General features: G+C 44.3%; 1 protein-coding gene across 1 annotated transcript in view; it reads left to right on the top strand.

The window, feature by feature from the left end:
• The window catches only part of CNIH3 (cornichon family AMPA receptor auxiliary protein 3), a 79,544-nt gene that overhangs the window by 39,645 nt on the left and 13,242 nt on the right, over window positions 1-26,657 (top strand). The window contains exon 3 of the mRNA XM_025215144.1: window positions 19,482-19,594. Within this exon, the coding sequence (XP_025070929.1) occupies window positions 19,524-19,594 (71 nt within the window). The 5' untranslated portion in view covers window positions 19,482-19,523. The remainder of the gene's footprint in view (window positions 1-19,481; window positions 19,595-26,657) is intronic.

The following is a 26,657-nucleotide window of genomic DNA, read 5'->3' as shown; positions in this document are numbered from 1 at the left end:
GCAGGCCAATGGCAACTGGCCTATGAGTTAGGTTTCCATTATCTAGAAGAACTAGATGACGGCTCCTCGACGATTTCATCTAGTTGAGTGTGCAAGAGAGGGTAGTTCAAAGTAGCAAACACCTGTATTATATGTTTCAAAATTGATAGTATAGTTCCATGGAAACTTTCTAAATATTTTGTTATACGTTAACTTATTTTCTGAGAGTTTTATTTACAGATCCGGAATTCAGAGTGCGTGGTGAAGAGAAGCCCCAAGAAGGATAACATCATCGGAAGAAGTGAGGGCCTGACGCGCGACTTCGCCATGACGCCCACTGAAGCCCTGATCGTACTTTTCTTTGTTATGAATCTGAACATGTGTATATGTATTTGTGTTGGTTATTATTTGGTTCGATCCCTAGAGGACGAACTTCTTATGTTAGTGGATTTTGTGTTTACCCGTTTAGTTCGACAACCCGTGGTAAGAGCTCTTGATAATCCGAGTGACGAGCGTGCAGCATAATTTGCAAAGAGTTCCCACCATTTGTATGCTAATTTGAGCCCCATTATTGGCCAGTTCTAAATTATTCACACGTGGCGGCTACTGATTGGCTTGCTAGCCGTATAAGAGGCTTGAGTGGTTTCCGCCCAAGTTGGAGGCCTCCACAACTATCAGGAGGAGGAGAACTTCACATCTCGTGAAGATCTCTAAGCGCTGCGGAGCCTATCGGACCCAGCGTGTATATCAAGAAGGCTATAGGGGTCTGATCAGCCTCTCACCTCTCCCCGTCGCCGCCTGATCACTCGACGTACCCTTCCCTGCACGCAGGTTCCACGGAGCCTAGCAAACTTCGTGTGAGTGAATCCAGAGCTCTACCCGGGTTCGAGCCCTGCAGGTTTATCTTCCCGTCGCCGAAACCCCATTGCGACGTACCCTCATGTTCTGCAGGTTCGAGTTTTGTTTTGTTTTGTTTTGTAACTGCAACTCAAGCAAGTTTTCCTGCCTGCACCGCAACCATCTTCGGTGTAAGTAAAATAATGTTAAATCAACCACTAAGCGTCCGTGCCTAATTCTAGTGTGCCGTCTGCCTTCCCCAACCCGGCATGTCCGGGCTGCTGGCCACAGCCCGCCACGCGAAAAAAGGGCCTCGGACTGCTCCCGGCCCGCACACGCTGCATTAACAAGACTAAAGACAGGCTATGCCCTGAAGTGCTTACTAACCATTCCATTAAATTCAATGACGTTTAAATATTATTATTCCCATTTTACAGGTAGGAATACTGAGCCAGGGAGCAGTTAAATGACTTGCATAAGTATAATCAGTTGCCCAGTAGCCAAGCTGGAGAGTGAACCTAGACATTAGATCTGGTACTTTGCTATATATAGGCAAAAAATAGTTTGTGAGAACATTACATTCTTCATATTCATTTCATTGCTTTCTGTTTGTGCCATAGAATGGCATATGTACTACTAAAGCTGCTTGAGTGACCTGCTATTGTACATTAGTGCTGTGAAATTCTCCTTACACTGGATGAGGTCAGTGTCCTTTGTATGACAGTGCAGGTGGTTCACTGAAATAGATCTGTGCTTCTCACGCTCATTACTAGCAACAGCCAAGTGTGAGAAAATGCATGTTCAATACTTTATTTATACATGTACTTGGCTTATAGTCTATAACAATGCTGCACTGGTGTGCTGGTTTGTCCTCTACTGGATATGTGTGGCACATATCTAGATATAGATCTAAATATACATGCCTCGCTACATAATGGAGTTCACCAGACAGATGGCTATTCTTTTGGGAGCCAGTAATCCATTTTTCATGCCACATTTTAGTTGATGACTATTGATGTCTGCATATATAAATACAGTAAATTATTTCTAGCATTGGAAGCAAAGCAGTTCTGAATAACCTAAATCACTTTGGGATATAGACTTGTGACTCAGCAGGATTAACTTTGTGGCTGAGTTTCTGGGAGACAGTTTACAGCTACCAGAGGGTAGAATGGACTCAGAAACTGCTTGTCACATCTCTGCTATGGATTAGTTTCTCAAAGAAAATGGTATGGAAACTGTGCTGTTTTCGCCATTTTGAGTGGCCTGGTATGCCACACTGGTGGGTGGGGTGGAACTTGCACATGAACAATAGGTTTGAAAGTGTTGCAAATGTTAAGGTATAATATGTAATATGTTTACTCTATACAATATGTAACAGAGAGAGCATACAGCACATGCATTCTGATTGTTGTGTATAGGCTCCAGATGCATACCCATTCCAGGTCAATGCACACACTTGCAAACTGCTACAAGTTTTCTCTATAATCCTGTTGACTTTCCTCCACTAAATTTGTTCAGTTTGTGGTCTGTAATTTGAAATTAGTACAATTTAAGAGCTGTTAAATAGGGTAATCAGTTGTTGTTGTTATCCTTACAAAGGCTTCAATTCACCAGCTCATATTTCTCAATAAATCCAGGCTAGCTCTGGGTGTGATCCATTAAAATGGACTCTAATGTGTAATTAAATTAACTCTGTTCTCTTGCAAAGTAAAGATTCCTCTCCCACTCCTGCCTTCCTGCTAGCATGAATGAAGACAAATTTCAGTAGTCAGCTTTAGTAAGTGGTAATATGGAAAAAATGGCAAGATGATCACCGTAGACCTCATTAAGATGAGCTGCAGATACCCTGGACATTCAAAGAATCAAGATGGGAGAGATCTGGCTATTATCTATTCTCTGACTGCTCTTAAAATGTGGAAGATAGGGAGAAGTTTAACTCAAATTGAAATTACGAGGGGTGCTTTGTACTTTGTAGTTGTTGGGGTAGAAACAAATGTTTTGTAAGCAAGGTTAATGCCACAAGCTACTGACAGAACTGCACCCTTACATTAGGTGTGATGGGGGTTGCTCGAGTGATTTTACATATACCTATCCCTTGCCATTTTTGTTACTGTTTGCTTGTGGATGGAAGTACGCTGATGTGGTTTTAATGCAAACAACTTGTTTCCACTAGGGTAGTCACCAGAATACTTTTATTACATGTAAGAGACCCAGCTTCTAGTTCCCCGGATTGTTACAGGAGTGTTGAGGAGGGAGTAGTCTTCATTTCTAAAGACAGCTGGAGATTTCATCTCATTTAACAGCTAAATAAAAATGGCATGATGGGCTTGGAAGGAAATTCAGTCATCCTTTAATATAGGAACAGTGCTTCATATTTAAGGTTTTTAAGGTGTGAGGTATAAAAACAAGTATAGCAGGAGGCTTGGTGCGCCCAATACTTTAAGAGAAGGCAGACTGTAGATGAAGCAGTCTGTCAGTGCTGCAGGAGGCAATCAGGAGTCATGGATCCAACAGGGGGCTGGGCTTACAGGATATCAAGCCAGAGCCTGAGTTGGGGTGGTAGTCTTATCCTGGCAGCCAAGATGTGAAGAACTCCTGAGTAGCAGGGCTGCAGCTAGGCTTCTGGCAAACACTTACATTGGGGTAAGCAGGCCAGTGGTTTATGGATTGAGACAAGGGGAGGTAAGGTAGTCTCGCTGGCCTGGGAATGGGGCCAGGGCCCAGAAGGTAGGGGCCAAGACTGAAGAGCAGAACCACAGCTAAGTGGTCATGAGAGCAAGGAGGGTCAAGGACCCATAGCCCGCATGGAGCAAGAGGCAGCATCAGTGACTCATAGCCTAGGAGGGGTGAACAGGGCCAGGGAGCCCAGAAGTCTCAACTGGTCTAGGAATGGGACTAGGGCCCAGGAGGGGCCAAAGTTTGAGGAGGGACCACAGCTGCAGACTGCCAGAGCCAGGGAGCCCAGAGATCTTAACTGGCCTAGGAGCAGGGCCTGGGCCCAGGAGGAGCCAAAGGTCAATGAGAAGCCACAGTCAGAGACTGACAGGGTCAGGGACCCATAGCTCAGAGAAAGGTGGAATCAGAGTCAGTGGCCCAGTGCCTCAGGAAAGGTGAGATCAGGGTCAGGGACCCATGGCTGCATCTGGGAGTAGCCAAGATGGGTGAAATACCTGGGTGTGAGCAGAGAGGGTCACACCTGGGAGTAGCCAAGATGGGCGAAGTGCCCAGGTGTGGGCAGAGAGACAGCTCGATAGCAAATAGCAACATCTGTGAGACATGCATATGGTGTAAGGGATGGTTGGAGCCACATAATAAGTCCTTACGGGTTCTGAGTAATCCAACCTAAGCTCAAGAGTGGATGAGATCTCATTCAGGGATCGCAAGGGTAGCTTCCCTGTTCTAAGTACCTATTTATATCAAGGCATGGCAGGTGAAAAGAAAGGGAGAAAGCTTAAGGGACCAAGGACATATAGCAGGGTGATCACCAGGGGGCACCACAGCCATCCCTGGAGTTATATTGCTTATTACAAGAGGTAATAATATTGTGGGTGTAGGGAGGAGAAAGATTTTTTGGCATGGATGCAGTGGGTCCATCTTAAGCAGTGGAGAAACCTTGAGATTTCTCATATCTGTGTGGCAGTCAGACACATTAGTGCTGAGCTGAGGACTTTTAAGAAACTTCAGACTCTTAACAGTTGAGTGATTTAGTGATGACTGAGTGAACAATTCGAGTTGGTTGTCACAGCTGCTTTCCCAAAGATGTAGAATTTATTAGTAACCAGGGAGGTTTTGTAATATTAATGTTGCTTGTATCACACTTTTGCAGTTGCAACTTCTGTCATCTGTCTTGTGTGCCTGTTCAAACAACATGGCATATTTCAAGGGTGGCCCAAGTGAAAATATTTATTCCCCATTCAAATGTGCTATAAGAGTGAAGTCACAAAAGAAAGAAATCTCTATTTTGTCCTCATTCTGTTACAAATGAATAAAGTAATGACATACAAAACCCCAAGAGTGTTTTGCCAACCAAAAAGAAACACCTTATGTAGAGGAAATGAAAAACTGAATAATAGTTTGGGATTGAGCTGCCTTAGAGATTCATTCTCCCTTCATGCATCACTGCATCAATCGTGAGTTCAAATTGCTATAAATATGAGGGAGCTGGTGGTTGGGTTATTGAATCTCCCTTGATTTCCTTGCCTTAGTTTACCAGAGACCATATCTGTTAACCTTCAGGACATGCTGAAAAGCCCAAATTTTTTCTTAGAAAGCTGAGAAGTAAAGCGAGGGGCTTTGTGTGTATCAGTGTGTGCTACCTAGTATAAGGACAACTTTCATATTTATGAAGAAGTTAACAGTTTTTTATTTATCAAATGACATCTAAATGAAATTGTACATTGTATTTGTTGTAAGGGCACACAGTATGAACGATGGGGCCTTATTACCAAATTTACTCAAATATAAGATGAGGTTCCCCCCCAAGTAGGTTGGGGGGAGGGGAAAAACCTCATCAAGGGGGGAAAGCCCCTTGTTTTACATTTGCATAACCGCAAACCACTCCCATTAAATATATTGGCTATCATTAAACTGCCCTTAGAAGCAGCAGGTTCTCAGTCATGGAAACCAACTATGAAGTTGATTAAATGCAGCCCATGCTGACCATATTCATAAAACACATGGTCCATATTGGGCAAACACACTGATGGGAACCTTTTTTTATTTACAAATTTTATTTAAATCATATTTATCACTCTGCACAGATAAAGCTTCACATACTGAGCATCCTTGTTTACCAAAACTTCATATCACAAAAACAACTACATATCCAAAAACATACAACTCCATATATTAAGAAATTACAAGGAGGTGGGGATGGGTCTACCCTCTGCAGTTTTGCTACGTGCTGCCACATTGATGGGAATACAATTCCTGTATATAGAATATTTGGGAGTAGCACAGCCTTAACCACTGCCACTTTTCCAGGAAAGGACAGCATCCTTCTGGGCCATAACCAAGTATTAGTTGTATTCTTGCCATCACCTTTTCCCATGCTATATTAACTTTCCTCTCAGTGTCCATTGGGATCCCTAGTGCTCTTATTTCTCTCTCTCTTATTTGAAGGCCCAGCTTATCCAAGTCCCGCCAGTTCTCTACTCCCATTATAGGGCTTTTCAGTCTATTTAGTTTAGCCCCCGTTGCTTCTCCATATTCTGATGTATGTTTTAGCATCCTTTCCATTAAAAGTCTCTCTAACAACTACATTTATATCACCCATGCATAATACACATTTTACCTCTCCTCTTCCTGGTACCTTTACACAGATTCACAAAAGTTTAGGGCTGGAAGGGGCCTTGTGAGATCATTGGGTCCAGCCCCCTGCTCTGGGCAGGAAAGACTGCTGGGATCAAATAACCCTAGCAAGGTACGTGAAGAGACTCCTTTTGAACTTATGACCTTGTCTTTTCTTATTCTTTGTGCTAACGGTTCCATGCCCCACACAAATAGTGGTGTCAATATGGGGCATCCTTGTCTCATCCCTGTAAGGATTTTAACGGCTCTGCTTAGGTGCCCATTAATTTCAACTTGACTCTACTTCTCTATACAATAACCTTATCCAACATATAGATCCACTCTGTCATATGTTTTTTTTCTAAATCTAGGTTTGCTATCACTGTGTTTGTTTTCCTCTCTTGGATATGGGACGCAGTATATCTGATCACTCTGATTGCTTTGGAGATCCTTCTACCTAGTACTGCGCATACTTGGTCTTCATATATTATCTTCTGGAGGTTTTTCCTCATCCTCAAAGCCAGCATCTTGGCCATTTAATTTATAGTCCATATTAAGGAGTGTAATTGGTCTCCAGTTTTTCAGGAGCTCCTTTTCCTCTTTCTTGAAGAGTAAGATCACAATGCCTCTGGTAAAATCTTTCCCGGCCTCTCCTGTTTCCACTATTTCCTCAAAAACCTCCATTATGTCCCTCCCTAACCATATCCAAAATTTCTTGTAAAATTCTATTGGTGGTCCATTTGTTCCTGATGATTTCCTTCTTTTAAAGGTTTTTAAGCACTCCCCTACTTCCTTTAACCTTATTTTTCTTCCATCTTCTTTGCTTTTTCATCTTCCACTTTCTCCTCAGTCTCTTCCAGCAAATCCTTCATCTTTCCCCTGTTTATTTCTTCTTCTGATAGAGCTCTGAATGAAATCTTCTCATTGCCTCCAACACCACATCCTGCTTTTCCACCCAGGTACTACCTTCTTCTCACTCTGTTTTTAGCTCTCCTTTTGCTGCCTTCACTCTGGCCAAGAAGTATCACGACCACTCTGTTTGTTTTCTCCCAGGCCGGGTGTTTGTGCTAAAAACATTTTCTCTCTTGTGTTTCTTTTAAACCAGCTTTCTATCTCTTGCCTTGTTTCTTCTAGTTCTTCTCATACCTGTCTTCCTTATGCAGGCTCCTTTATTAGCTCCTGTGTCTTGCTTTGCAGCTCTCCCAGCTCTTTCGTTCTTTTCCCCACAGTTCGTTGGCCTTCCTTCCTGAAGAAATCTCCCATCCTCTTCTTCACCATCATCCACCATTCTCTTGTACTCTTAAAATATTTCTTCAGTATTCTCCATGCCTCATACTGTCTCATGTACATTTGACATATCTCCTCATCTTGTAAGTTGCACATTAATTTCCATACCTCCCTTCCTTTTACAGGGCTCTTACCAAGACTCAGTTCTGCCTTTAGCATCCAGTGATCACTAAATGCCACACTTATGGTTTCTTTCTTCCATATCTCTATTTCTTTTGAGATAAACACAGAGTCATTTGTGTTGCATTTTTTGTTTGTCTGAAATAACTTATGAACCCCCAGTGTGCTTCCACCTAGATCACAGATGGGAAGTGTGTCACTGCACCCAGGCTCCTTGTGTCCACTTTTAACACTACACATAACCTTCATGCCCCCATCCAAATACCATATTTGTCTTGTATTTTGTCCACCCACATTACCCTTTGGCAGACCTTTCTATCCACCTTCTTATGTTGTCCTCATATATTAAATCCAAATACATTCTAACTATAATCACCCTTTCTCTTGATAGTCTGTCTGCTATGAATTTTGGGTGCCGCACTTCAAGAGGGACGCGGGGAATCTTGAGAGGGTCCAGAGGAAGGCCACTCGCATGATTAGTGGCCTTCGTGATAGACCCTATGGGGGGAGGTTGAGAGAGCTGAATCTCTTCAGCCTTCACAAGAGACAGCTGAGGGGAGATCTTGTGGCCGCCTATAAATTTATTAGAGGAGGTCAACGAGGAATAGGGAAGCACTGTTTACTAAGGTGCCTCAGGGAGTGACTAGGAATAACGGGTGTAAACTAGTTGAGAGTGGATTTAGGTTAGATATTAGGAAGAAATTTTTCACAGTAAGGGTGGCCAGGATCTGGAATGGGCTTCCAAGAGAGGTGGTGCTATCACCTAGCTTGGAGATCTTCAAGAGGAGGCTAGATAGTCACCTGGCTGGGGTCATCTGACCTCGGTCCTCTTTCCTGCCTGGGGCAGGGGGTTGGACACGATGATCCATTATGGTCCCTTCTGACTCCACAATCTATGAATCTATGAATTTGATCCCTCTTAACTCTTCTCCTCCATTTTCCTCTGTGTATTTCTTCCAAAAGTTCTCATACCCTTCTCTGCTCCAAAACGTGAAAGCCTACTCCTTCTGGTTTTGCTATGCAATTAGGGTGTTTAGGTGCTTCACCTGCACCAACAAATCCCAAACAGTGTCTTTTCCAAAAAGTCATATCTGATCATTTCTGGTTTTGTTTTCATCTTGTTGCTGACTGCTGCCATAGCCTTTGATCACTATGGAAGTCCCTTGTTTCATTTTCTGTGTCGTCTTACTGTGCTACGCCCAGTGGGCCAGCATTCCATTGTCCCTTGCCCTTCTCTGTCTCTCACTCAGAAGTAAGTGCCTTCACCTGCTGTGTGTGTTTTCTCTCCTGCATTCCTCCTCCTATTATCCCTCTCTTGCCACTCTCTTAATCTCCACCGCTGCAGCCATCGTCACTTCTGTCGACACTGCTCACCTCCTCCCCAAACTGTGCTGTCAGGTTCAGTAGTTTGGGAGCTGAACTTGCCTGTGAAGACTGAAGTGAAAAAGGCATTGAGTACTTCAGCTTTTTCTGCATCCTCTTCCTGAACATTGGGATGATTGGTTCCTGTATCCTCAGTAAGGTTTCTTTAAAGTACAGCCAGCTCTCCTGCATTCCTTTCTCCCACAGGGTGGCCTCCCAGGGGATCCTGCCCATCAGGTCACTGAATGAGTCAAAGTCTGCTTTTCTGAAGTTCAGGGTCCTTACTCTGCTGCTCTCCTTCCTTCTTTTCCTCAGGATGTTGAATTCAATCATCTCGTGGTCACTGTTGCCCAAGTTGCCATCCACTATACTACATTACCTACCCATTCCTCCCTCTTTGTGAGCAGCAGGTCAAGAAGAGCACAGCCCCTAGTTGACCTCTCTAACACTTGCACCAGGAAGTTGTCCCCAACACTCTCCAAAAACTTTTTGGATTGCCTGTGTACTGCTGTATTGCCCACCCAGAGGATGTCAGGGTGATTGAAGTCCCCCATGAGAAGCAGGCCCTGTGATCAGGAAACTTGTGTTAGTTGTTTGAAGAAAGCCTCATTTACCTCATTCTCCTAGGCTGGTGGTCTATAACAAACACCCACCATGACATGACCTTGGTTACTCTCCCTTCTGACCTTAACCCAGAATCAAATGCTAACAACATAATGCTCACCCTAACAACAGAATGCTAACAGAATCAAATGCTGTTGATTCTGCTGGGGCCCAGCCCAACGAACTATATGATGAGTCATGAGTTCTTTGGCTCTGAACTAATACCATGCACAGTTTGTACTATTCTAAGTAGGTACAAAGAAATGGTGCTTGGAAATGTGTTTATGGCGTACCTGTGCTGAATTGCAGCAGTCAGGGTTGGGGCCAGAGTAAGACCTGCAACAGTCTCCTGTTCCTCTCTGCAGTTTCTGCCTTCCTCCTTTTCCCTCTTTATTGTCACATTCAGCTCACTTCTATATTGTGCTTGGGGAGGAAACAGAGTCTGAGCAGGTTCTGATACTAAGGTGGGGCAGGAAGTCTGCAGGAGGAAGACGTTGGCGGGGCAGAGGGTGAGAGAGCCACCTGACCCCACAGACACTATTTTCCCTGCTGTGGCAGTGGGAGGGGGATGAATTCAAGGCAACACTCTGATATGTAGATTCTACACCTGGAAAAGTATAACAAATGTATACATTTTCCATATATAGAATCTAATTAGTGAGGGTGGCCTTATATTCAGGGTTATCTTGTATTCAGGTAAATATGGTAAGTGATTAGCATCTTTTATGAGAGATATAATTATCCAGTAGATCAAAACACAAATAAATTCTTCTGTTCAACTACTTAGATAATAGCAGGCTATATCATATTCCTTCTGACTCAGTGCTCTCAAATTCAAGACTTATTCAAATCTTCTAACTCTCACTTTATATAAAAAACAAAACATTAAACAAAGACACTTTTACAAAAATACAACCTCTGTGGTACATATAAAAGCTACCATGTTTATAAAAAGACCCCTGATACTCAACTTCTTGCAATGCATCACTACAGATGTAGCATTATAAATCTCTCCTAGTCATCCTCTGAGACTCAGGAGTTCTCTTTATCATTTGACAGTGCCCAGCCAAAGTCATCTTTAGTCCATCAGACTGCTTAGAAAAGCAAAATTTGAAGACGAAGCACACTACTGTCTTTGTCTTTATACACATTTATACTTTATCACCTCTTCATACAGGAGAGGAAGAAGTGTGGTGTATATCCCAGTTACAATGAGCCATTTCTTGCTATTCACAAGCCATTTCTGATAAGGATATTTTAGTTTATCTTGTTATGGGTGTCTAGTGGATCTGGATGAACTGAGTGAAGTTGCAATATCTTCCCACCTGGAATGATAACCAGGTTTGTTTTGTGGTCGCACATTTTTCTTCTTTTACTGGCATCAGTTGTGTGTCCATTATAAGCATCCATCAGTCAGGCTCAGGGAGCGGTGCGAGACACACGGGTACAAGCCTGTCACACCCCCGCACACCCAAAGCCTCCCAGTGATCCCCAACAGCTGCGGAGCGCCTCTGCTGACCCCCAGCACAGCCAGAGGTTAGCAGGCCCATGGTGGGAGGAGACTAGCCCAGCTCAGCTGTGGTGGGGCAGCTGAGAGGAGCCAAGGAGGGTCTCGCCCCGCCCCGGCTCCTAATTGGCCCAGCCCCCCAGGGAGCCATGTGACCAGAGCCTTGCGAATAGGACGTGCAAACAGGTGTGCTTGTCTGCCTGGCATGCGAGTTTGTGCAGGAGTTTGGTCAGGAGGGTGAGTGAGAGGGCCTGAGGCCCTGCCATTGTGCCCTAGGGAAGCTAGTCCCATCAGCAGCTGGCCTCCCAGTGGTATGATGCGGATGTGCACACGCCACACCCTGAGGGTCCCCTTGGAGACTGAGGCCTCCCTCTCTGGCACCTCAGAGGCCTCCACCCAGATGGAGCCCATGGTTCCAGGCTCCATGCAGACGGAGCCTCTGGCTCTCGGCTGTGGAGGCTGCCTGGCACATTTCCAGGCTTCTGGGACTGAGAGCATGGCCACCTCCCCTTGTGGGGCTTGCTCCACTTTGGAGTCTCTGGGGCATCAGATCGAGGAGCTCCAGGCCACAGTCCAGACTGCATGCCATCAGGGATGGTGAGCAGGAGATAGACTCCTACTGCCAGGCCCTTCACTCCCTGGAGGCGGAGGGTAGACCAAGGTCACCTTCCAGGATAAGGGAGGACTTGGGGATCTCCTGTACTGTCCAGCCAGGGCATGACTGACCACAAGATGAACATGAGCCACCAATGTGATGTTGCAGCTGGCAAAGCAAACAATACTCTGACTTGTATCCATAAATGCTTCTCAAGTAAATCTCAGGATGTCATCCTACCACTGTACTCGGCCTTGGTGAGGCCACAGCTGGAGTACTGCATCCATTTCTGGGCTCTGCAATTCAAGAAAGATGTTGAGAAGCTTGAGAGAGTACAGAGGAGAGCCACATGCATGATCAGAGGGCAAGAGAACAGGCCTTATGATGAGAGGCCAAGAGCCATGGGACTCTTCAGCCTGGAAAAGCACAGGCTCAGGGGGGACCTGGTGTCTGCTTATAAGTATATAAGGGGTTGTAACAGGGAACCCTAACCCTGTTACTAAGAGACAGGGTGGCCCCTTTAAGTCCAGAATCTTCCAGTCAGAGCCGGCCGGTCAAGTAAGGATTAAGGCTCAAGCCCTGGCAGCTGGTCAGGTGACAGGAAGAGGAAGGCCAGGACCCTACAAATGGTGAGTGGAGAAGGCCAGAGGGGCAGCAGGGAGGCAGAATCCCAATGACTACGGTGCTGCGGCTGCAGTCTCTGTTGGAAGACTACACCATGCCCGGAGCCAGCCTCACAATCATCTAAAGTAAGCAGGCATGTTGCCTCCCTTGTTTAATGTTTAACAACTGGTGGTTTGGGTGCAGCTATTTGGGGAAGGAGGAGGCCTCATTGGGGACCCACTACAGTGTGGGGACCCCAGTGCCCAAGAGGGCACAGCATTTGGGGGTGCACCGACCCTGGCGCCAGGAAAGCGCAGCATTTTGGGGTGCACCGACCCCGGCGCCAGAGAGGGCGCAGCATTTGGGGGTGAGCTGACCCCAGTGCCAGAGAGGGCACAGCATTTTGGGGTGCACCGACCCCGGTGCCAGAGAGGGTGCAGCATTTGGGGTGTACCGACCCTAGCACCAGAGAGGGCACAACATTTTGGGTGCATCGACCCCAGTGCCAGAGTGGGCGCAGAATTTGGGGGTGAGCTGACCCCAGCGCCAGAGAGGGCGCAGTATGCAGGGATGAGTAGACCCCAGTGTCACAGAGGGGCAGGAGCCTGAGTGAGGGGTTTTTTTTGAGAGCTAGAGCCTGGAAGTCAAACCCTGATTAGTGGCCTTTTTTTTGGCTAACAGGCCTAGCTAGAGAGAAGAAAAAGGGGTAGGCCCACAGTGGCCTAGAACCCAACATAAAGAAGAATTTACAAATACCATCTGTGAGGCTTGGGCTGCAGTGTAGGGGAGGAATGGAGCCACAGATAATGCCCCCTGGCATCGGAGCAGGAAATGGGCAGCCTTCCGCTTAATTATGTCATTTAACTGATTACCAACAAGGCATGGCAGGCAAGAAGGTGGGCGGTTGGCCCATAACAGGTGGGCGGGGTCACCGAAGTAGACGGACCCCGAAGAGGCCCCCCTGTTACACAGGTGTACATCAGGATCTGGGAGAACATCTGTTCACCAGAGCACCCCAAGGAAAAATGAGGACCAGTGGTCATAAACTCCTCCAAGACCGTTTTAGGGTGGACATAAGGAAAAATTTCACCTGGAATAGACTCCCTCCAGAAGTGGTGCAGGCACCTACTCTGGACTCATTCAAGAAGCGTTTGGATGTTTATTTTGCTGGGATTCTTTGACCTCAGCTGACTTCCTGCCCCTGGGGCAGAGGGCTGGAGTTGATGATCTTCGAGGTCCCTTCCAGCCCTAATGTCTATGAAATCTAAGAAATCTATGAGATCACAAGCACTGAATAAAGTTTTAACAGGCCACCAGGCTTCCCAACCCATGCTTTCTGCAGCCAATCCACTGTAAACTCATTTGTAATCCATTTATTCTCCTGCACTTGAAGAAAAAATCCTTTGGTGGACTTTTACTTTTAAAAAACAAACAGCGTAGAAAGGCTGTTCACAGCTGTTAAGTGTCACAGAGAGCATTACACTTACCTGCTTTTCATTTCCAGCCATGATCATTTACACTAATTTTTCTGTTTTTTAGAACTATGGAGTTTGTTACGTCCAGTAACATTATTTTGGGCCTTGTATCAGGTATTAATTCCAAGACTGGGACACAGTGGGTGTGTCTACATGAGATACTTAGGTCTGAGACAGAAGTTTCACAAACTGGTTTGATCCAAATCAGTTAAGTCTGATACTATATTCAACTAGGTTTATCTTAAACCTGTTTCAGCCATTTATGTGCACTGAGCTTCTGCTTTGTTACAGGTTTAAACCAGTTTCAGATCACTTAAATTGGTTTATGTGAAACTTGTCCCTAGCCTTAATGCAGAGTAGCCTAATAACACTGTGTGCTGGGCAAAACCTGTGCTAATACACTACTGTGCAGTAGTATTAGGCTGCTGTGCAGTAAGTGTCACAAAAAAGTGCACTGGCACTACTGAGCAGTAACTGTAGTTAGTACTTCATTAAGCAAGTACTAAACTAAGTGCTCAGTAACTACTCTGTATTAATCAACATGTAGATGTGTCTGTTTACTCCTAAACCAATAACAAATTTATGAAGCCCTTAGCAGTTAGAATTCTATTACTGTAGTTACTCAAAAGCAATACAACATGCTCACCACCCCAAGATTTAACGAACACGACATCATTGGATGGCCAGTCCATGAGGTCTTGTCCGGAGTTTCTGACTCCTTTGTCCGAGTTCTGAATCTTGGATCAGTGACCCGATCTTTCAGGAGTAGGTTCCAAAGAGTTCTCTCGCCTTTCTTTATATATCATATAGCTTGCATTTCTTAATACATAAAATTAGTTTAAGCCTTTTTCCTAATGCATATTAATAATGTTGCTTCTGTTTGCCAAACATGGTTACCTTTAACTGGAATTTTCCATTCTGAAATAATCTTTTCATTCTTAGGTGGGGGTAGGTTTTGCTCTGACAGTTCCTCTTTTGCGCAGGCTATGTTTATTCAATTTAGTTAGCCAACTTCCCAACTAATTTTAAGTCAGGAACAGTATTTTTCCATCTGCTCCTTTTATCCCAGTGCAAGTCTCAACTACAATTCAAGCTAAGCATGCAGCTTAAGCTAAGCACAGAGGTCAGACCCAGGCCTGAAAACGTCTGGGTCCCAACGAGTTGCTCAGAATGTCAAAAAATGTGGGGTCTGCTCAGTATTTCCGATTTGTCTAAGCCGGTGCTGTTTGGTAAGGCGGAACATCAGGAAATGCTGAACCTGTAAAAGTTTTTTTTCCACATTCTTCAAGAAGCTTCTGACACCCAAAGATTCACCAGCATAACAAAAAGCTTTGCTGCTTCATGAGCTTCTCCATCCAACCCAAACTTGCTTTACGCTGTGAATGTGGCATGCCAGCTACAGGTGCCACTTCACAGGTTTTGGCACAAATCACTTCTTAACGGACAGGAAGGCCAGAATGTTATCATTTAGCTAGAAAGTAGTTAACCATGTTAGTCTAAAGCAGGGGTGGTTGACCTGTGGCACACATGCCACTAGTGACAGAGGCAGTCTCTGTGTGTGGCACATAGCAGGTTGGGGAGGGGAGAAGCAGCACAGCAGCAGAAAGCAGAGCAGCAGATTGGACTGGGAGCACAGAACAGAGAGCAGAAAGCAAACCAGCAGATCGGGCAGTGGAAGGGGATTGGAGTGGCATCCCAGGTGAAGGCAGGGCTAATTTGTGACATACCTGCCAAAAAGGTTGACCCCCACTGGTCAAGTCATGAGGAAGGCAGGCTAGAGTGGCACCTTAGAGACTAACTAGTTCAGAGAGGCATGAGCTTTTCTGGGCAGCAGCCTACTTTGTCAGTCAGTACAAAAGCTCATGCCTCTCAGTCAATCAGTCTCTAAGGTGTCACCCTGCACTACGTTGTTTAATTAGAAAATCACTGGCACCTTTCTGGATTTCTGGGAATCGTTCATATTTGGGTTTGCTGAATCCTTCATTTGTTTTTTTTGCATTCTGAAAGCAAATAGTTACTATTTCCTGACACGAGTTTCACTAATATGATCCTTCCTTCCATCTACTTTATCTTCATTTGTTTCTGCAAATTCCACAACTTTTAGTTTAAAAGAAGCTCTACATTATTGTCAAGGACCTGTGATTCCTATTTGTTTTAAAATGGCTGACTGTATGTCATGGTTGATTTGAGACCCAGCAGTCACCCCTGTTTATATACCTTCTGGCATTCACAAACTTTGTTGGTGTTTGTAATTCAAGCATCAAATATATGTTATCATTATTAAATTAGTCTAATATTTTATTTAATATTATTATATTTCACTTATTATTTATTCTCTTTTTTTTTTTGCTACCTGAATGTTGAGTTGCTTTGCCTCTTTTACTTGTTTTACTTGAATTTTAGATGCAGGCCATTTTTAGAAGAAATATTTGGTTTTAAATTGTCTCTCTTAAATTTGAAGTAATATGGTAATACATTTTCCTCCCCTCTCTTCTGTAGAAACTGTTCTTCAGCTTTGGCACTAGTTCTATAAGTTGTAACATTTTTTTCAGACATTCTTTCAGATTCTTTCTCTGGATAAATATAAGCAGGCAGGATTCATGGACTGCTACATCTCCTGGTTACCACACAGTATACCACAGGCTGACCCAGCACTGGCTGTTCCTACCAATTGCTTTTACTGTGACAATTTTCTCCTCAACTCCTTATGTTTGAACTTATCTCAAAAGATATCAGTGCTGCCACCTTATTAACCAGAGGTCATCATTTGGAACATATTCTGTATTTAGTGAAACATGTTGGACAAGTGGGCTTGCATAATGTGATGGAGAGCAGGATTTGGCTGTTAGAAGGTTCCAGGACTGCTGTTCCTAACTCTGTTCTCTTGTCCCCTAGTTTTGCAGTGTAGATTCTGATTTATGTAACCACTGCTATGACTTGAAAAAGAAACACTTAAATACCATATACTTAAGGACTGGAAGTTGATAAGGGGGTATGGAACCTTCTTTTTCCAGGTCACTGATTCAGGGTGCATCTACACATTCATTAATGCACAGTAGTTTCTGCACATTTAATTTAGTACTTGCTTAATGAAGTATAAGCAAATGTGCAGTAACTTTGTGCAGTAGCACCAGCACACATGTTTTTAGTGTTGCTTACTGCGCAGTAGCCTAATACTACTGCACAGTAGCGTATTAGCATGGCTTTTGCCCAGCACACTAGGCATTAAATGTCTCATGTAGACATGCCCTCGGATTAGCAGTAGATCAGCAGTATCGTAAAGTGCTTGTCATTTGCCAGCTTTGTGTAGTATGTATGTAACAAATTAGATGTCCAGATCACAGAAACTATCACCACCATGAAGGTCTTGGCAGGAATGGCAAACACTGGATGGGACTAAAAGTTGAACCAACTTTCTTCTTGCAGGAGTCTAATCCAATGATCACTAAAGTCATTTGAAAGTTTCAATGTCTGCTGACTTCAGTGCACCTTGACTCAAGTCCTAGGAGGACTAGGGCTGTGGTAGCTATGGTTTGTGACTAGTGGTACTTTAGTTTTATTTCTGAAGTCTGTCTGTGAAAATACTTCCAAATCATTGACCTCATGCCTCTACTTCTCTCCAGGTGGAATCCTACAGTTCATGGCACTTTTAGCTTGCGTCTCCACACTATATACCAATCTTATGAGTTCATGGGCCTGACTGTGTTTGGCTGCTTGCATAGTTTCCCTTTAGAAGCTGTGACCAGTACATGATTCAGTGACTCTGACCAGGTTTTTCAAAGCAATTATTTGTTTTGAAGACTATAGAAATATGAATATTTAGAGAGAGGGGCTAAACAGCAGATAGCCTCTACATGTTTTCTGTCTGAAATCTTGGGTATCCCAGAGGCAGCAAACTCTAGGACTCAGTGGTCCATGTGTTGCCTAGCAATTGTTATTTCCTTCGCTGACTTCTTTGCTTATCTAAATCCATTACCTGTTTTTCTTTAGAGTAGGAGTGAGCTCTTTCAACTGAAGTAGCAAACAGTATAACAGCAACTGAATATGTAGAGGTACACAAAATGTTCATAAAAGTAATACAGGTAACTCCCACATTCTTCACATTCTCTGAGTCGTGGTAAAAGCTTGCACTGTTACCAGCCCTGGCAATCACAATCCCCTGCTAAGTAAAAAGCCACTTAGTTTCCATTTATGCCTATATGTCCCCAGTGATGTCAGCGAGGTCAACTGACCTTAGTTGCATATATTTTACCAGGATTCCATTCATATATAACCACCACAAAAGGCTATAGAGATCAGGTTTATTGTACTGGATTGCTAATGTAACACACTTTAAATTCTGGGGTGCTTAGCTAGATGGATTAAGAACTTTTTATCTGCAATTTCTGACAGTGATGAATCATTCTGGCTGGAAAGGTTGACCCCCCCCCCCCCCCCCCCCCCAGCAGTGATAAATAACCTGAGTCTGGAATCCAAACCATATAATTGGGCCATGATGTGTCATCCACATAAAATACATTGCTTTGAAGGAGCTAAAACTGAAAATACAGGTTCAGAATAAGATGCCTCTAAATGTGTTAATTACTGGGAAAGAAGTAACAATGGCAAATAAAAGTTACAAATAAATAAGTTCTGTATAAGATAGAAAGATTTATAAAGGAATTAAAAATGGGATTCATGATAATCCTGCAAGATAGCTAGTTAGTGGGAAATGTAACAAGTTCTCTATTATATTCAGAAAAAGCAATTTGAAGATTGGGTGTTTGACAGGCACTAGTGAATTTATACTAGAAGAACTCCAAGTGCTTCTTGTGGTGGAGCCTGACCTTAGCTGAGGGGGCTCAGAGACACAACAGAGGGCAAAGCTCACTTGCCTGTAGATTTGTCTAGATTTTAAGAAATGACTGATGTTGACAAATGAGCTGTCATGGCTCAAGTGGGGATTACAAATACAGAATTCCAGAAAGAACACCAGAAACAAATACTAGTTAGATTACAGATGAGAAATGGAGAAGTCAGCAAAGGTAAGTGTTGTCTACACTAGCCTGTTTTCACTAAAATCTTCTGTTGCTGTTGTCATTAATGCAGTACCATCGCTGATGATGAGAGTGCTCATGTATGCAAGGCAAGTGCAAATACTGTAAAAAAACAGGGGCTTTGGTAAATAAAAGTACTCTCAATGATGTCACATCATTTCCTTTCCTTTTTCCACCTTCTCCTTTTCTTTTCTTAAGAATGACCCACTTTTTAGGTCCATGATGTGCTGGGAGCTGTGCCTTGCCAAAGAGGAGGGTTTTCAAGGATCCCTTTCGATCAAATTTTGGCTCAAATTGCCTGAAGCTCCCTTCCTTTTGGGGCATATGTAACACCTTAAAATTGTGGAAAACAACCTTCTGGCTTTTCAAAGATGCTCTTCCACATATGATACTAGATCTCTATTTTCCCTTTTTAAACATCTCTGTAACCATACTTGGGACTTGAATAACTTCTCTCAAAATGCCCTGTGAGGTAGGTAAGTATTATAATTCCATTTTAGACAGAAGAACCTAGTGCACTAATAGGATAAATGATGTTCCCATCACATTCCCATGGCATCTCAGTAAGTCACTGGAATAGAGCCAGGATTAAAACTCAGGAGAGCCTGGCACTCCACCCTGTACTCGTTACTCTTGACTGTTTTCTCTGTCAACCAAGTTGGACCCAAGGGAATCTTATACACACAGCAGACTTGCAGATACAGTTTGCTTACTGAAAAACTGTTTTAAACAATTAAAATCACTGAAGTGTATTTTCTGACAAGTTGTTCTTTCTGTTTCTGCAGCTGGTGCTACCTGAATATTCCATCCACAGCCTTTTCTGTATAATGTTTTTGTGCGCTCAGGAATGGCTCACCTTGGGGCTGAATGTCCCACTGGTTTTCTATCACTTTTGGAGGTAAGTCTGCCTTTTAAGTTTTGGTCCATGGTCATCTTCATTTGCTGAGTCAACATGCATACATAGGCATCAGACAATGAAAACACAGCAGTAGAAGGAAGGGCAGCTTTCTTTCACTCAGGAGATTATTTGCATGAGTTGATGAGACACGACTTTTCCTCTTATGGCGGTTGAGTGGCAGGCCGAGGCTATGGCCAGTAGCCCCGAAACGGCAGGCGGGTACTTTTGACCGACGGAGCGGAATTAGGCACTGAAGCATATTGGTTGAACAAAGAGATTATTTACTTACGCCGTCGGTGTACACAGCGCAGGAAGAAGAACTGACTTAGATTACAGTTGCAAACCGAACAAGATGAAAGCTTTCTGAGAACGAAATGAGATGTCCGTGAATGGCTTAACGAGCACTGAGAGCAGGGGATACGTCGGTAGGTCGGTGACGGGGAGTCACTGGTGGGTGATCAGTCCGCCAGGTTTACTCCGAGATGTGCAGAGTTCTCCAACCTGGAGAAATATGCGGAGTTCTCCAACTTGCGCAGAAACTGCTTTAACTTTTATATGACTAACAAGCCAATCGCGAGTCACCAAATATGAATAATTTAGAACCGGCCAATGGTGGTGTGCGTGTTTGCATAAAGTTGGCGGGAACTTTTTCTAAGCTGTAATTTTCCATTACTGTGGCATATAGTTATTGGGTTCTGACATAGCGGAATTTTCCACCATGACCTAGACTGCCACCAGCGGAATTTTCCACTGTGCCATAACATTCAGAATGATTGACAGCAGTATGATTGACAGCGGGATGTTCCACTATGGCACATGTATCAAACCAATGGAATTTTCCACTGTGCCATAGGCATACAACTACTGGGTTCTGACATGCCCCCTTGCTAATGGCACAGTTGGAACTATTCTATGTATAAGCCGGTCACGTTGTCGTCGTCTCGTTCGGGAGACTCATAAGGTAAACGAGTATATATACAAAAACTGATAACGAAACAAGTCTGTTCTTAAGGTATTGCATAAAACAACAACCAACACATACGCAAATACCAATGCAAACAAAAGGCATTATCAAGGTAATAATGGGGGCTAGAAGGGTTAAGAGCCATGACGATGCGTCCCATCCAAACCAATTAAAGAGGTTCGATAGCCATCCCTCTCTAATACCTGAGATTTTGTTTGTGTCGGTGGCGATTTTCTGGATTACCTCGATTGATCACTTAAGGGTATTGAAACACCAGGGATACTAATACAACAGAGATCACGGGATAAATTAAGATACTGACATGGACCTCCCTGATGTAGGAGCATTGCATCTAAGGTGAGGTGATTTTTGTGCCTCCTTAGTCATGACACAATAGATTAAGAGCTCAAGTTATAGATAATTTTCGTCCAGGAACTCGTCGTTACCACAGGACTCAGATGGTAAGTGAATGTATACATAAGCAGATAGCTTAGTGAATCGCCTTTCAACAAACTATAAAATACAACAACCCATACATATAACAATGGCTATTACAGTTAATGGTAAACACAAGGTAATGAGGGGAGTTAATAAATGCATTAACCAAGATGACGTGTCCCATCCCATCCCTTTCCGATCCCAGCGACGTTGTTAGTGTCTGCGGCAATTTGTTTTATGCGGTCGAGTTGATCTTCTAGTGGAATAGTAACGTTAGGTATGCTAATACAACAGTGTTCCTTAGACAGGTTAAGGAATTGACACACGCCTCCCAGATGTAGTAACATCGCGTTGAGGGCTAAGCGGTTCTGCATGGTCATGTGCGATGTAGCCTGTAATTGCCGGTTTAATAACTGTAGGGATGTTTCGCTACTATTGGCTAGAAGCTCAACTTGTTCAGCTAACTTGGCGATAGCGACTCTCGCCTTGCCTATCCCTATTCCCCACGCAAAATAACCTTCAAGTGCCCACACAAATTTTTGGTTGAATTTTTCTTTGTCTGTTAACTCGCTCCACACCAGAGCGCGTCGCGTATGGCAATGAAGTAACATTGGGCTAGGGGGTCTGGAGGTGCTGGCATATAAGGGAGGACAAAGCGATACAGTAGTTAGGAAACATTGTATTCCAGAAAGTGTGGCTGGGAGTGCTGTATATAGGTGTCCATCTGAACAAGCCCATAACATTCCCAAGGGAGCAGGAGTAGACAACTGTGCGCAGTTGCCCGAGAAATAAGAGGTTTGCCAGGCCTGTTTGGGCTTAACAACCTTGAAGTTCGCGCCGTGGCAAGCAGAACTCATTAATGCTGCTCTGAGAATGGGGTAGTAAAAGGTGCTCGTTGGGGCAGTTTGCGGTGTTATCCGGAGTGCGTCGCTAGGCGTGGGTGCCTCCGGGGCCCGGACAGGTTGGCGGGACCGGTCGAGGTTTCTTATTATATTGGAAGCCTAGTTTATGTGTCAGTTGTCATCGTCCTGCATCTCTTAGGACGCGTAGCTGTTGCTTGGTAAGCGTGGAGTGGTTTAGGAGGAAACCGAACATAGCTCTTTCCTCTGGCGTCCTCTGGGGTGGCAGTCTCGATTCCTTCCGTGGGTCGAATTGGGGATGTCTTGGCCTGTGGTACTCGACTGGGTATGCAGCAAGGTGGCTTGATAGGCCGGCTGGATTTGCAGCTACTGACTTCGTAAGGGTTTGCAGTCATGGAAGTTGACTTAAGATATTCCCAGCTGGTTGAGTAGCTAGTGGGTTGAGGAGGAGACGGAGGGTGATGGCGTTTTCTCCTCCTTAAACCTCCACACATGCTTCGATGGCGTCAAGGGTGGCTGGGACTGTCCCGGGGTTTCTTAGGAACCGGTGAGGCCAGTTGCCTTGGAACCGGTGAGGCCAGTTGCTTCTTTGCTGGGCTTACGTCATCCCCAACTGATGTAACTCCGGGTTCCAAGAACAATAGGATACCCCTATTATGGCTAGTAGGAGTTGTTCTGCTGTGGCTTTTCCCGACCTGTCATCGTGCCACGCGTGAGATTTATTCTTGATCTGTCCCGCAGATAGGGACGGGAGTGGAATGTTCCAGTTGTTGTTGTTCACTACCAGTTCTAAGTCAGTAGCATGTCCTCCACTCCACGAGGCCTGACGAGTTAGGAAGCTGACCTCCAAATCCAATAGTTCGGATCCATACTCCACTACGAGATGACCCAGTCAAATGACTAGTGTCTCGGTGGGTTTTACTTTTGATTCTTTACATAATTCTTGTAGCTCAGCCCTGTTGCGAGTGCAATAGGTGGTGGTGGTTGCTGCACCCTGCGGGTTGGTTACTTGCTTGGTTATTGCTACAGGGTGAGCGGCTGCTGAAATAGTTACTGTATCTGGTGTGAGGGTCGGATACAATCTCCTGCTCGTTGCCCCCTCCCCGTGGTACAGAGGTGGGGCCGTTGGGAGCAACGTCACCTCAGGGGACGGGCTTGCTGGGTGAAGTCCCGCCTGTTCTTCTGTGGCTCTGCCCTTCTTTCCCGGGTCCTCCAGGCGGCTCATTTTTTTCTCAGTGCCATTTTCTGGTGGCAGCGGAGGGTTTTGGTGCGCCACCATTTCCACAGCAGCTTTGCTGACCGTAGCTAACTGGATCTCTAAGTTAGCATTTTCATGCAGCAGGAGTGACACTGCGCGGAACGGCATGTTAATCATCTTCCCTTTGTCCCACTCGGAGCCTATCCACTCAGTTGTGGTGTGGGCCTCCGCTTCTAAGCTTTTACAAAGCTGGGCGAGCAGTTCTTGGCTGCGCGACTGGGGTGTCAGGGCCGGACAGTTGAACTTGTGGGGGGGTATCCCTTCCCTGCCCTCTCGTACGTGTCGAATGCAGCGTGCAAACTCTTGTGCGGGGTGCGGATTTGTCGTGCCCGCTGCTTTTACTCAGGCCAGGGACAGCGTTTCTAATTTGTCCCGCGGTCGGTACATGACCCCTTTTCTGCTCATAACACACCCGAAAGAGCTTGGGCCCAGTTGTGCGGCCCACTCCTTTCCGACTCCCTCTTCTCCTCGAGGGAGAAGTAACCGGTGATCACATTTGAACTCCCGCCTGCCTGATGATAGGCAATGTGCGCCCATAGCTCATCTGAGTCGGACGTCAGGCGCTCCCCACTGCGCCATGGGCAGTTCTTAACTAGTTCCGACTCCATCGCGTCTTCCCCTGATCCTGTTCGTGCCATAACATTCAGAATGATTGACAGCGGGATGTTCCACTATGGCACATGTATCAAACCAATGGAATTTTCCACTGTGCCATAGGCATACAACTACTGGGTTCTGACACCTCTCAGTTTGTAGTTTAATTTTTTTAAATAACATCCAGCATTAAAAGATATATTTTCATTAAATTTTAGGGGGAAAAGGAATATATTTGGTATTTTCAATAGAAGTCTACTTTCTAAGTTAGTGAAACATTTCTATTAAATGTTGGAGCACAAATGCTACAGCACAAAGAGAACTTAGGAAAAGAGACAGGCTAGAATCTGAAACTGAAACCAAGTGTGGTGCTAGGCACTTCTTTCATTTTGAATTTTTGGACAGTACCTGTCCCAAAGAGCTTAGTGGTGCTGGGCATGCAACCACCATCCCTGCCCAGGAAAATAGCCCTTTGGTTGGATTTGTTACATATTGATAGGGTTCAATATGAAGGAAGTTCATATTTCTTTTATATGTGTGAATGGCAAGATTCTCTGATCACCTGTAGCCACTTTATGCTTCTTTGCCAGCACAGGAGGTCCAGATTCTGACTGTACCTGTCCAGGGGAAAATTTACCTTTTGTAGTGAGTTCTCTTTAGTGTAAAGCTGGTAGAGGAGGCAGAGCTGTCTACTCTATCCCAACATGGTAGGAATGGGATGCGTTGCAGTGCATCTCCTCTAATCCCATTGCCTCGGTACTTAAGGTCACAGAGGGACCTCAAGAATCGGTCATATTAATTAGAGTTTCTCTTCAGCAGTTCTGATTGATCCTGGAGTTGCACAGTGCAGGCTCAGAGAACTGAAACTTTCTCCCTGAGAGCTTGGCTTACATCTCTCTCTAGAGAAAAATCAACCCCTTATTCAGTAGAGTAGCAAAACAGCTGGGTATCCAGGGCAAAGGAGCAGCAGCAACTCTTGGTTGCTGCTGCGCTCCTGGTGTGATGGTATGACTGCTGGAGCCAGCCATTCTTTCCCCATGTTCCCCCACCCACCAAAGTTGGCACCATAATTGGTCACCACTCCCTAGTTATGCCACTGCCCCTATCTGTTATGAAGATGGGCAGTGGTCTTTGGTTTCCATAGCTGTCAGTCTGGCACTTTCAATAGCACTATATCCACATAACATTTTAAAAAGATAGATGTGACTTTTGTCTGTCAGGATCTTCTTGTCACCAGAGGTTACATATAACTGTAGAGAATCAATGCCTTATAATATTATGAAGAATAGTATTGTAATGAGGGAGGTAATTAGGAAAGCCTTAGATAGGAACAAGAGTATTAGTTATTTCCATATTTTCTGCAAAAGCTCAGTAGCAATGAAGAGTGAAACAGAACACGGTATTATCCAGAGTTTAGAGTGACAGTGTAATTCTCAAAAGCTTAATGAAGTGGAGCTGTGAATGTGTTTTCTTTCTGGTGATTCTAAAAAAGTGAAAGCCATTAGTATTTTCAACACCATTTAGGCAGAGGGTAATACCCAGAGTGTGACAATAACAGGTGCCTGACAAGCACAAAATTATGTTTAGTGCACAAGACAAAATGTTACTCTAACATGCTGAATGTTTATGGTCACACCTGGAGGAAAGTACGGTTGATCTCTTTTGTTTTTGTGGAGATGACTGTGTATGCATGTGACTACAAATCTAATTAGGATGGGACCAATTACAAGAAGTGCTTTAAAAATGTGTCATGGGTACCCCTATATGCAGCCAATAATTTTAGGGGGCATTATTTACCACACACAGATATTTCCCTGAATTGGATTTATTCCTGTTGTGTTGCTTCTCCATTTACGGCTAATGTTAAGCTGTGTCCAGTATTAACATTTTTGTTTATATGAACCATGTTTTAATTAATGCATTTTTGTATTTGAATATTTTGACTTAAGACAGGCAGTGAGTTAATTGATAAACCAAGTGTCAGAAATTGGCTGGGCCTGATGATCTTACAAGGTCCCTTCCAGCCCTGACACCTATGAAACCAAATGTCTATGAAATATTCCTCACCAAACAGGAGCTATTTGTACCTCAGAGAGACCCTGGCTTGCAGGGAAGAAGCCAGTCTCTGAAATAAGTATTCACATCAAACAATGGCTTTAATAGATGTCAGAGGGGTATGCCTCAGTTTCCTCAGACAAAGACTAAAGTGCTTTCCAAAAGGAAATCTTATACTGAGAGGGGTCATCTCACCCTCTTGAATACAGACAGCTAAGGGAAATCTGATTAAGGGTTTATAATAATTGTGCTGTCTTCCTAGAATATAATTTTGAATAGGAAGAAATCTAACTTTTCAGACAGATGCTTATCCATGGAAAGTAAACATCTGCATAATGAATATGCTCCTGGATAATTGAATAGAGAAATAAAGACAGGGAGATAATGCTAAAGTATTTAAGAATGGCTTTTGAGGAGAAAGAATGTCTAGGAAATCCCCATGCGGGGAAATTCCTATCCCCAGCTGTAAGGGCTGGTAATCTGGAAGAACTAGTGGAGGGAACTGGTAAGTGCTGGATACAGAGGCTGACTCAAAAATTGCTTCTAATTAGAGTAACAGGTCAAGATTGTCCTATTTTAATTTTGCATAATTTCTATATTCATACTTAATATTGCATTTACTCAAATCCAAGACAAGGTTTTCCCCTCCATTTAGTACGGGGGCAAAAAGCTCCTCATCTTGGATTTGAGTATAAGGTGGAAGGGAGGGTCACATGGCTGCTGTGGCTCCTGGGTTGGGGCCAGAGTCAGAACCCCAGCATCAGCCTGCCAACCCTCTCCCCCATCCCCACCACTCCAGGGCTCTGGTTCATGGCTAGGCAGAGGCTGGAGTTTGGTTTTGCTCTGTGCCTAGGGGGAATGGAGATGGAGCTGTGTCTGATAGCAAGCAGCATG

The sequence above is a fragment of the Alligator sinensis genome, unplaced genomic scaffold (assembly GCF_000455745.1).
Source record: "Alligator sinensis unplaced genomic scaffold, ASM45574v1 scaffold753_1, whole genome shotgun sequence".
Lineage (NCBI taxonomy): Eukaryota > Metazoa > Chordata > Crocodylia > Alligatoridae > Alligator > Alligator sinensis.
The sequence above is the reverse complement of the archived record's forward strand: the minus strand, read 5'-3'. Positions and strand labels throughout refer to the sequence as shown.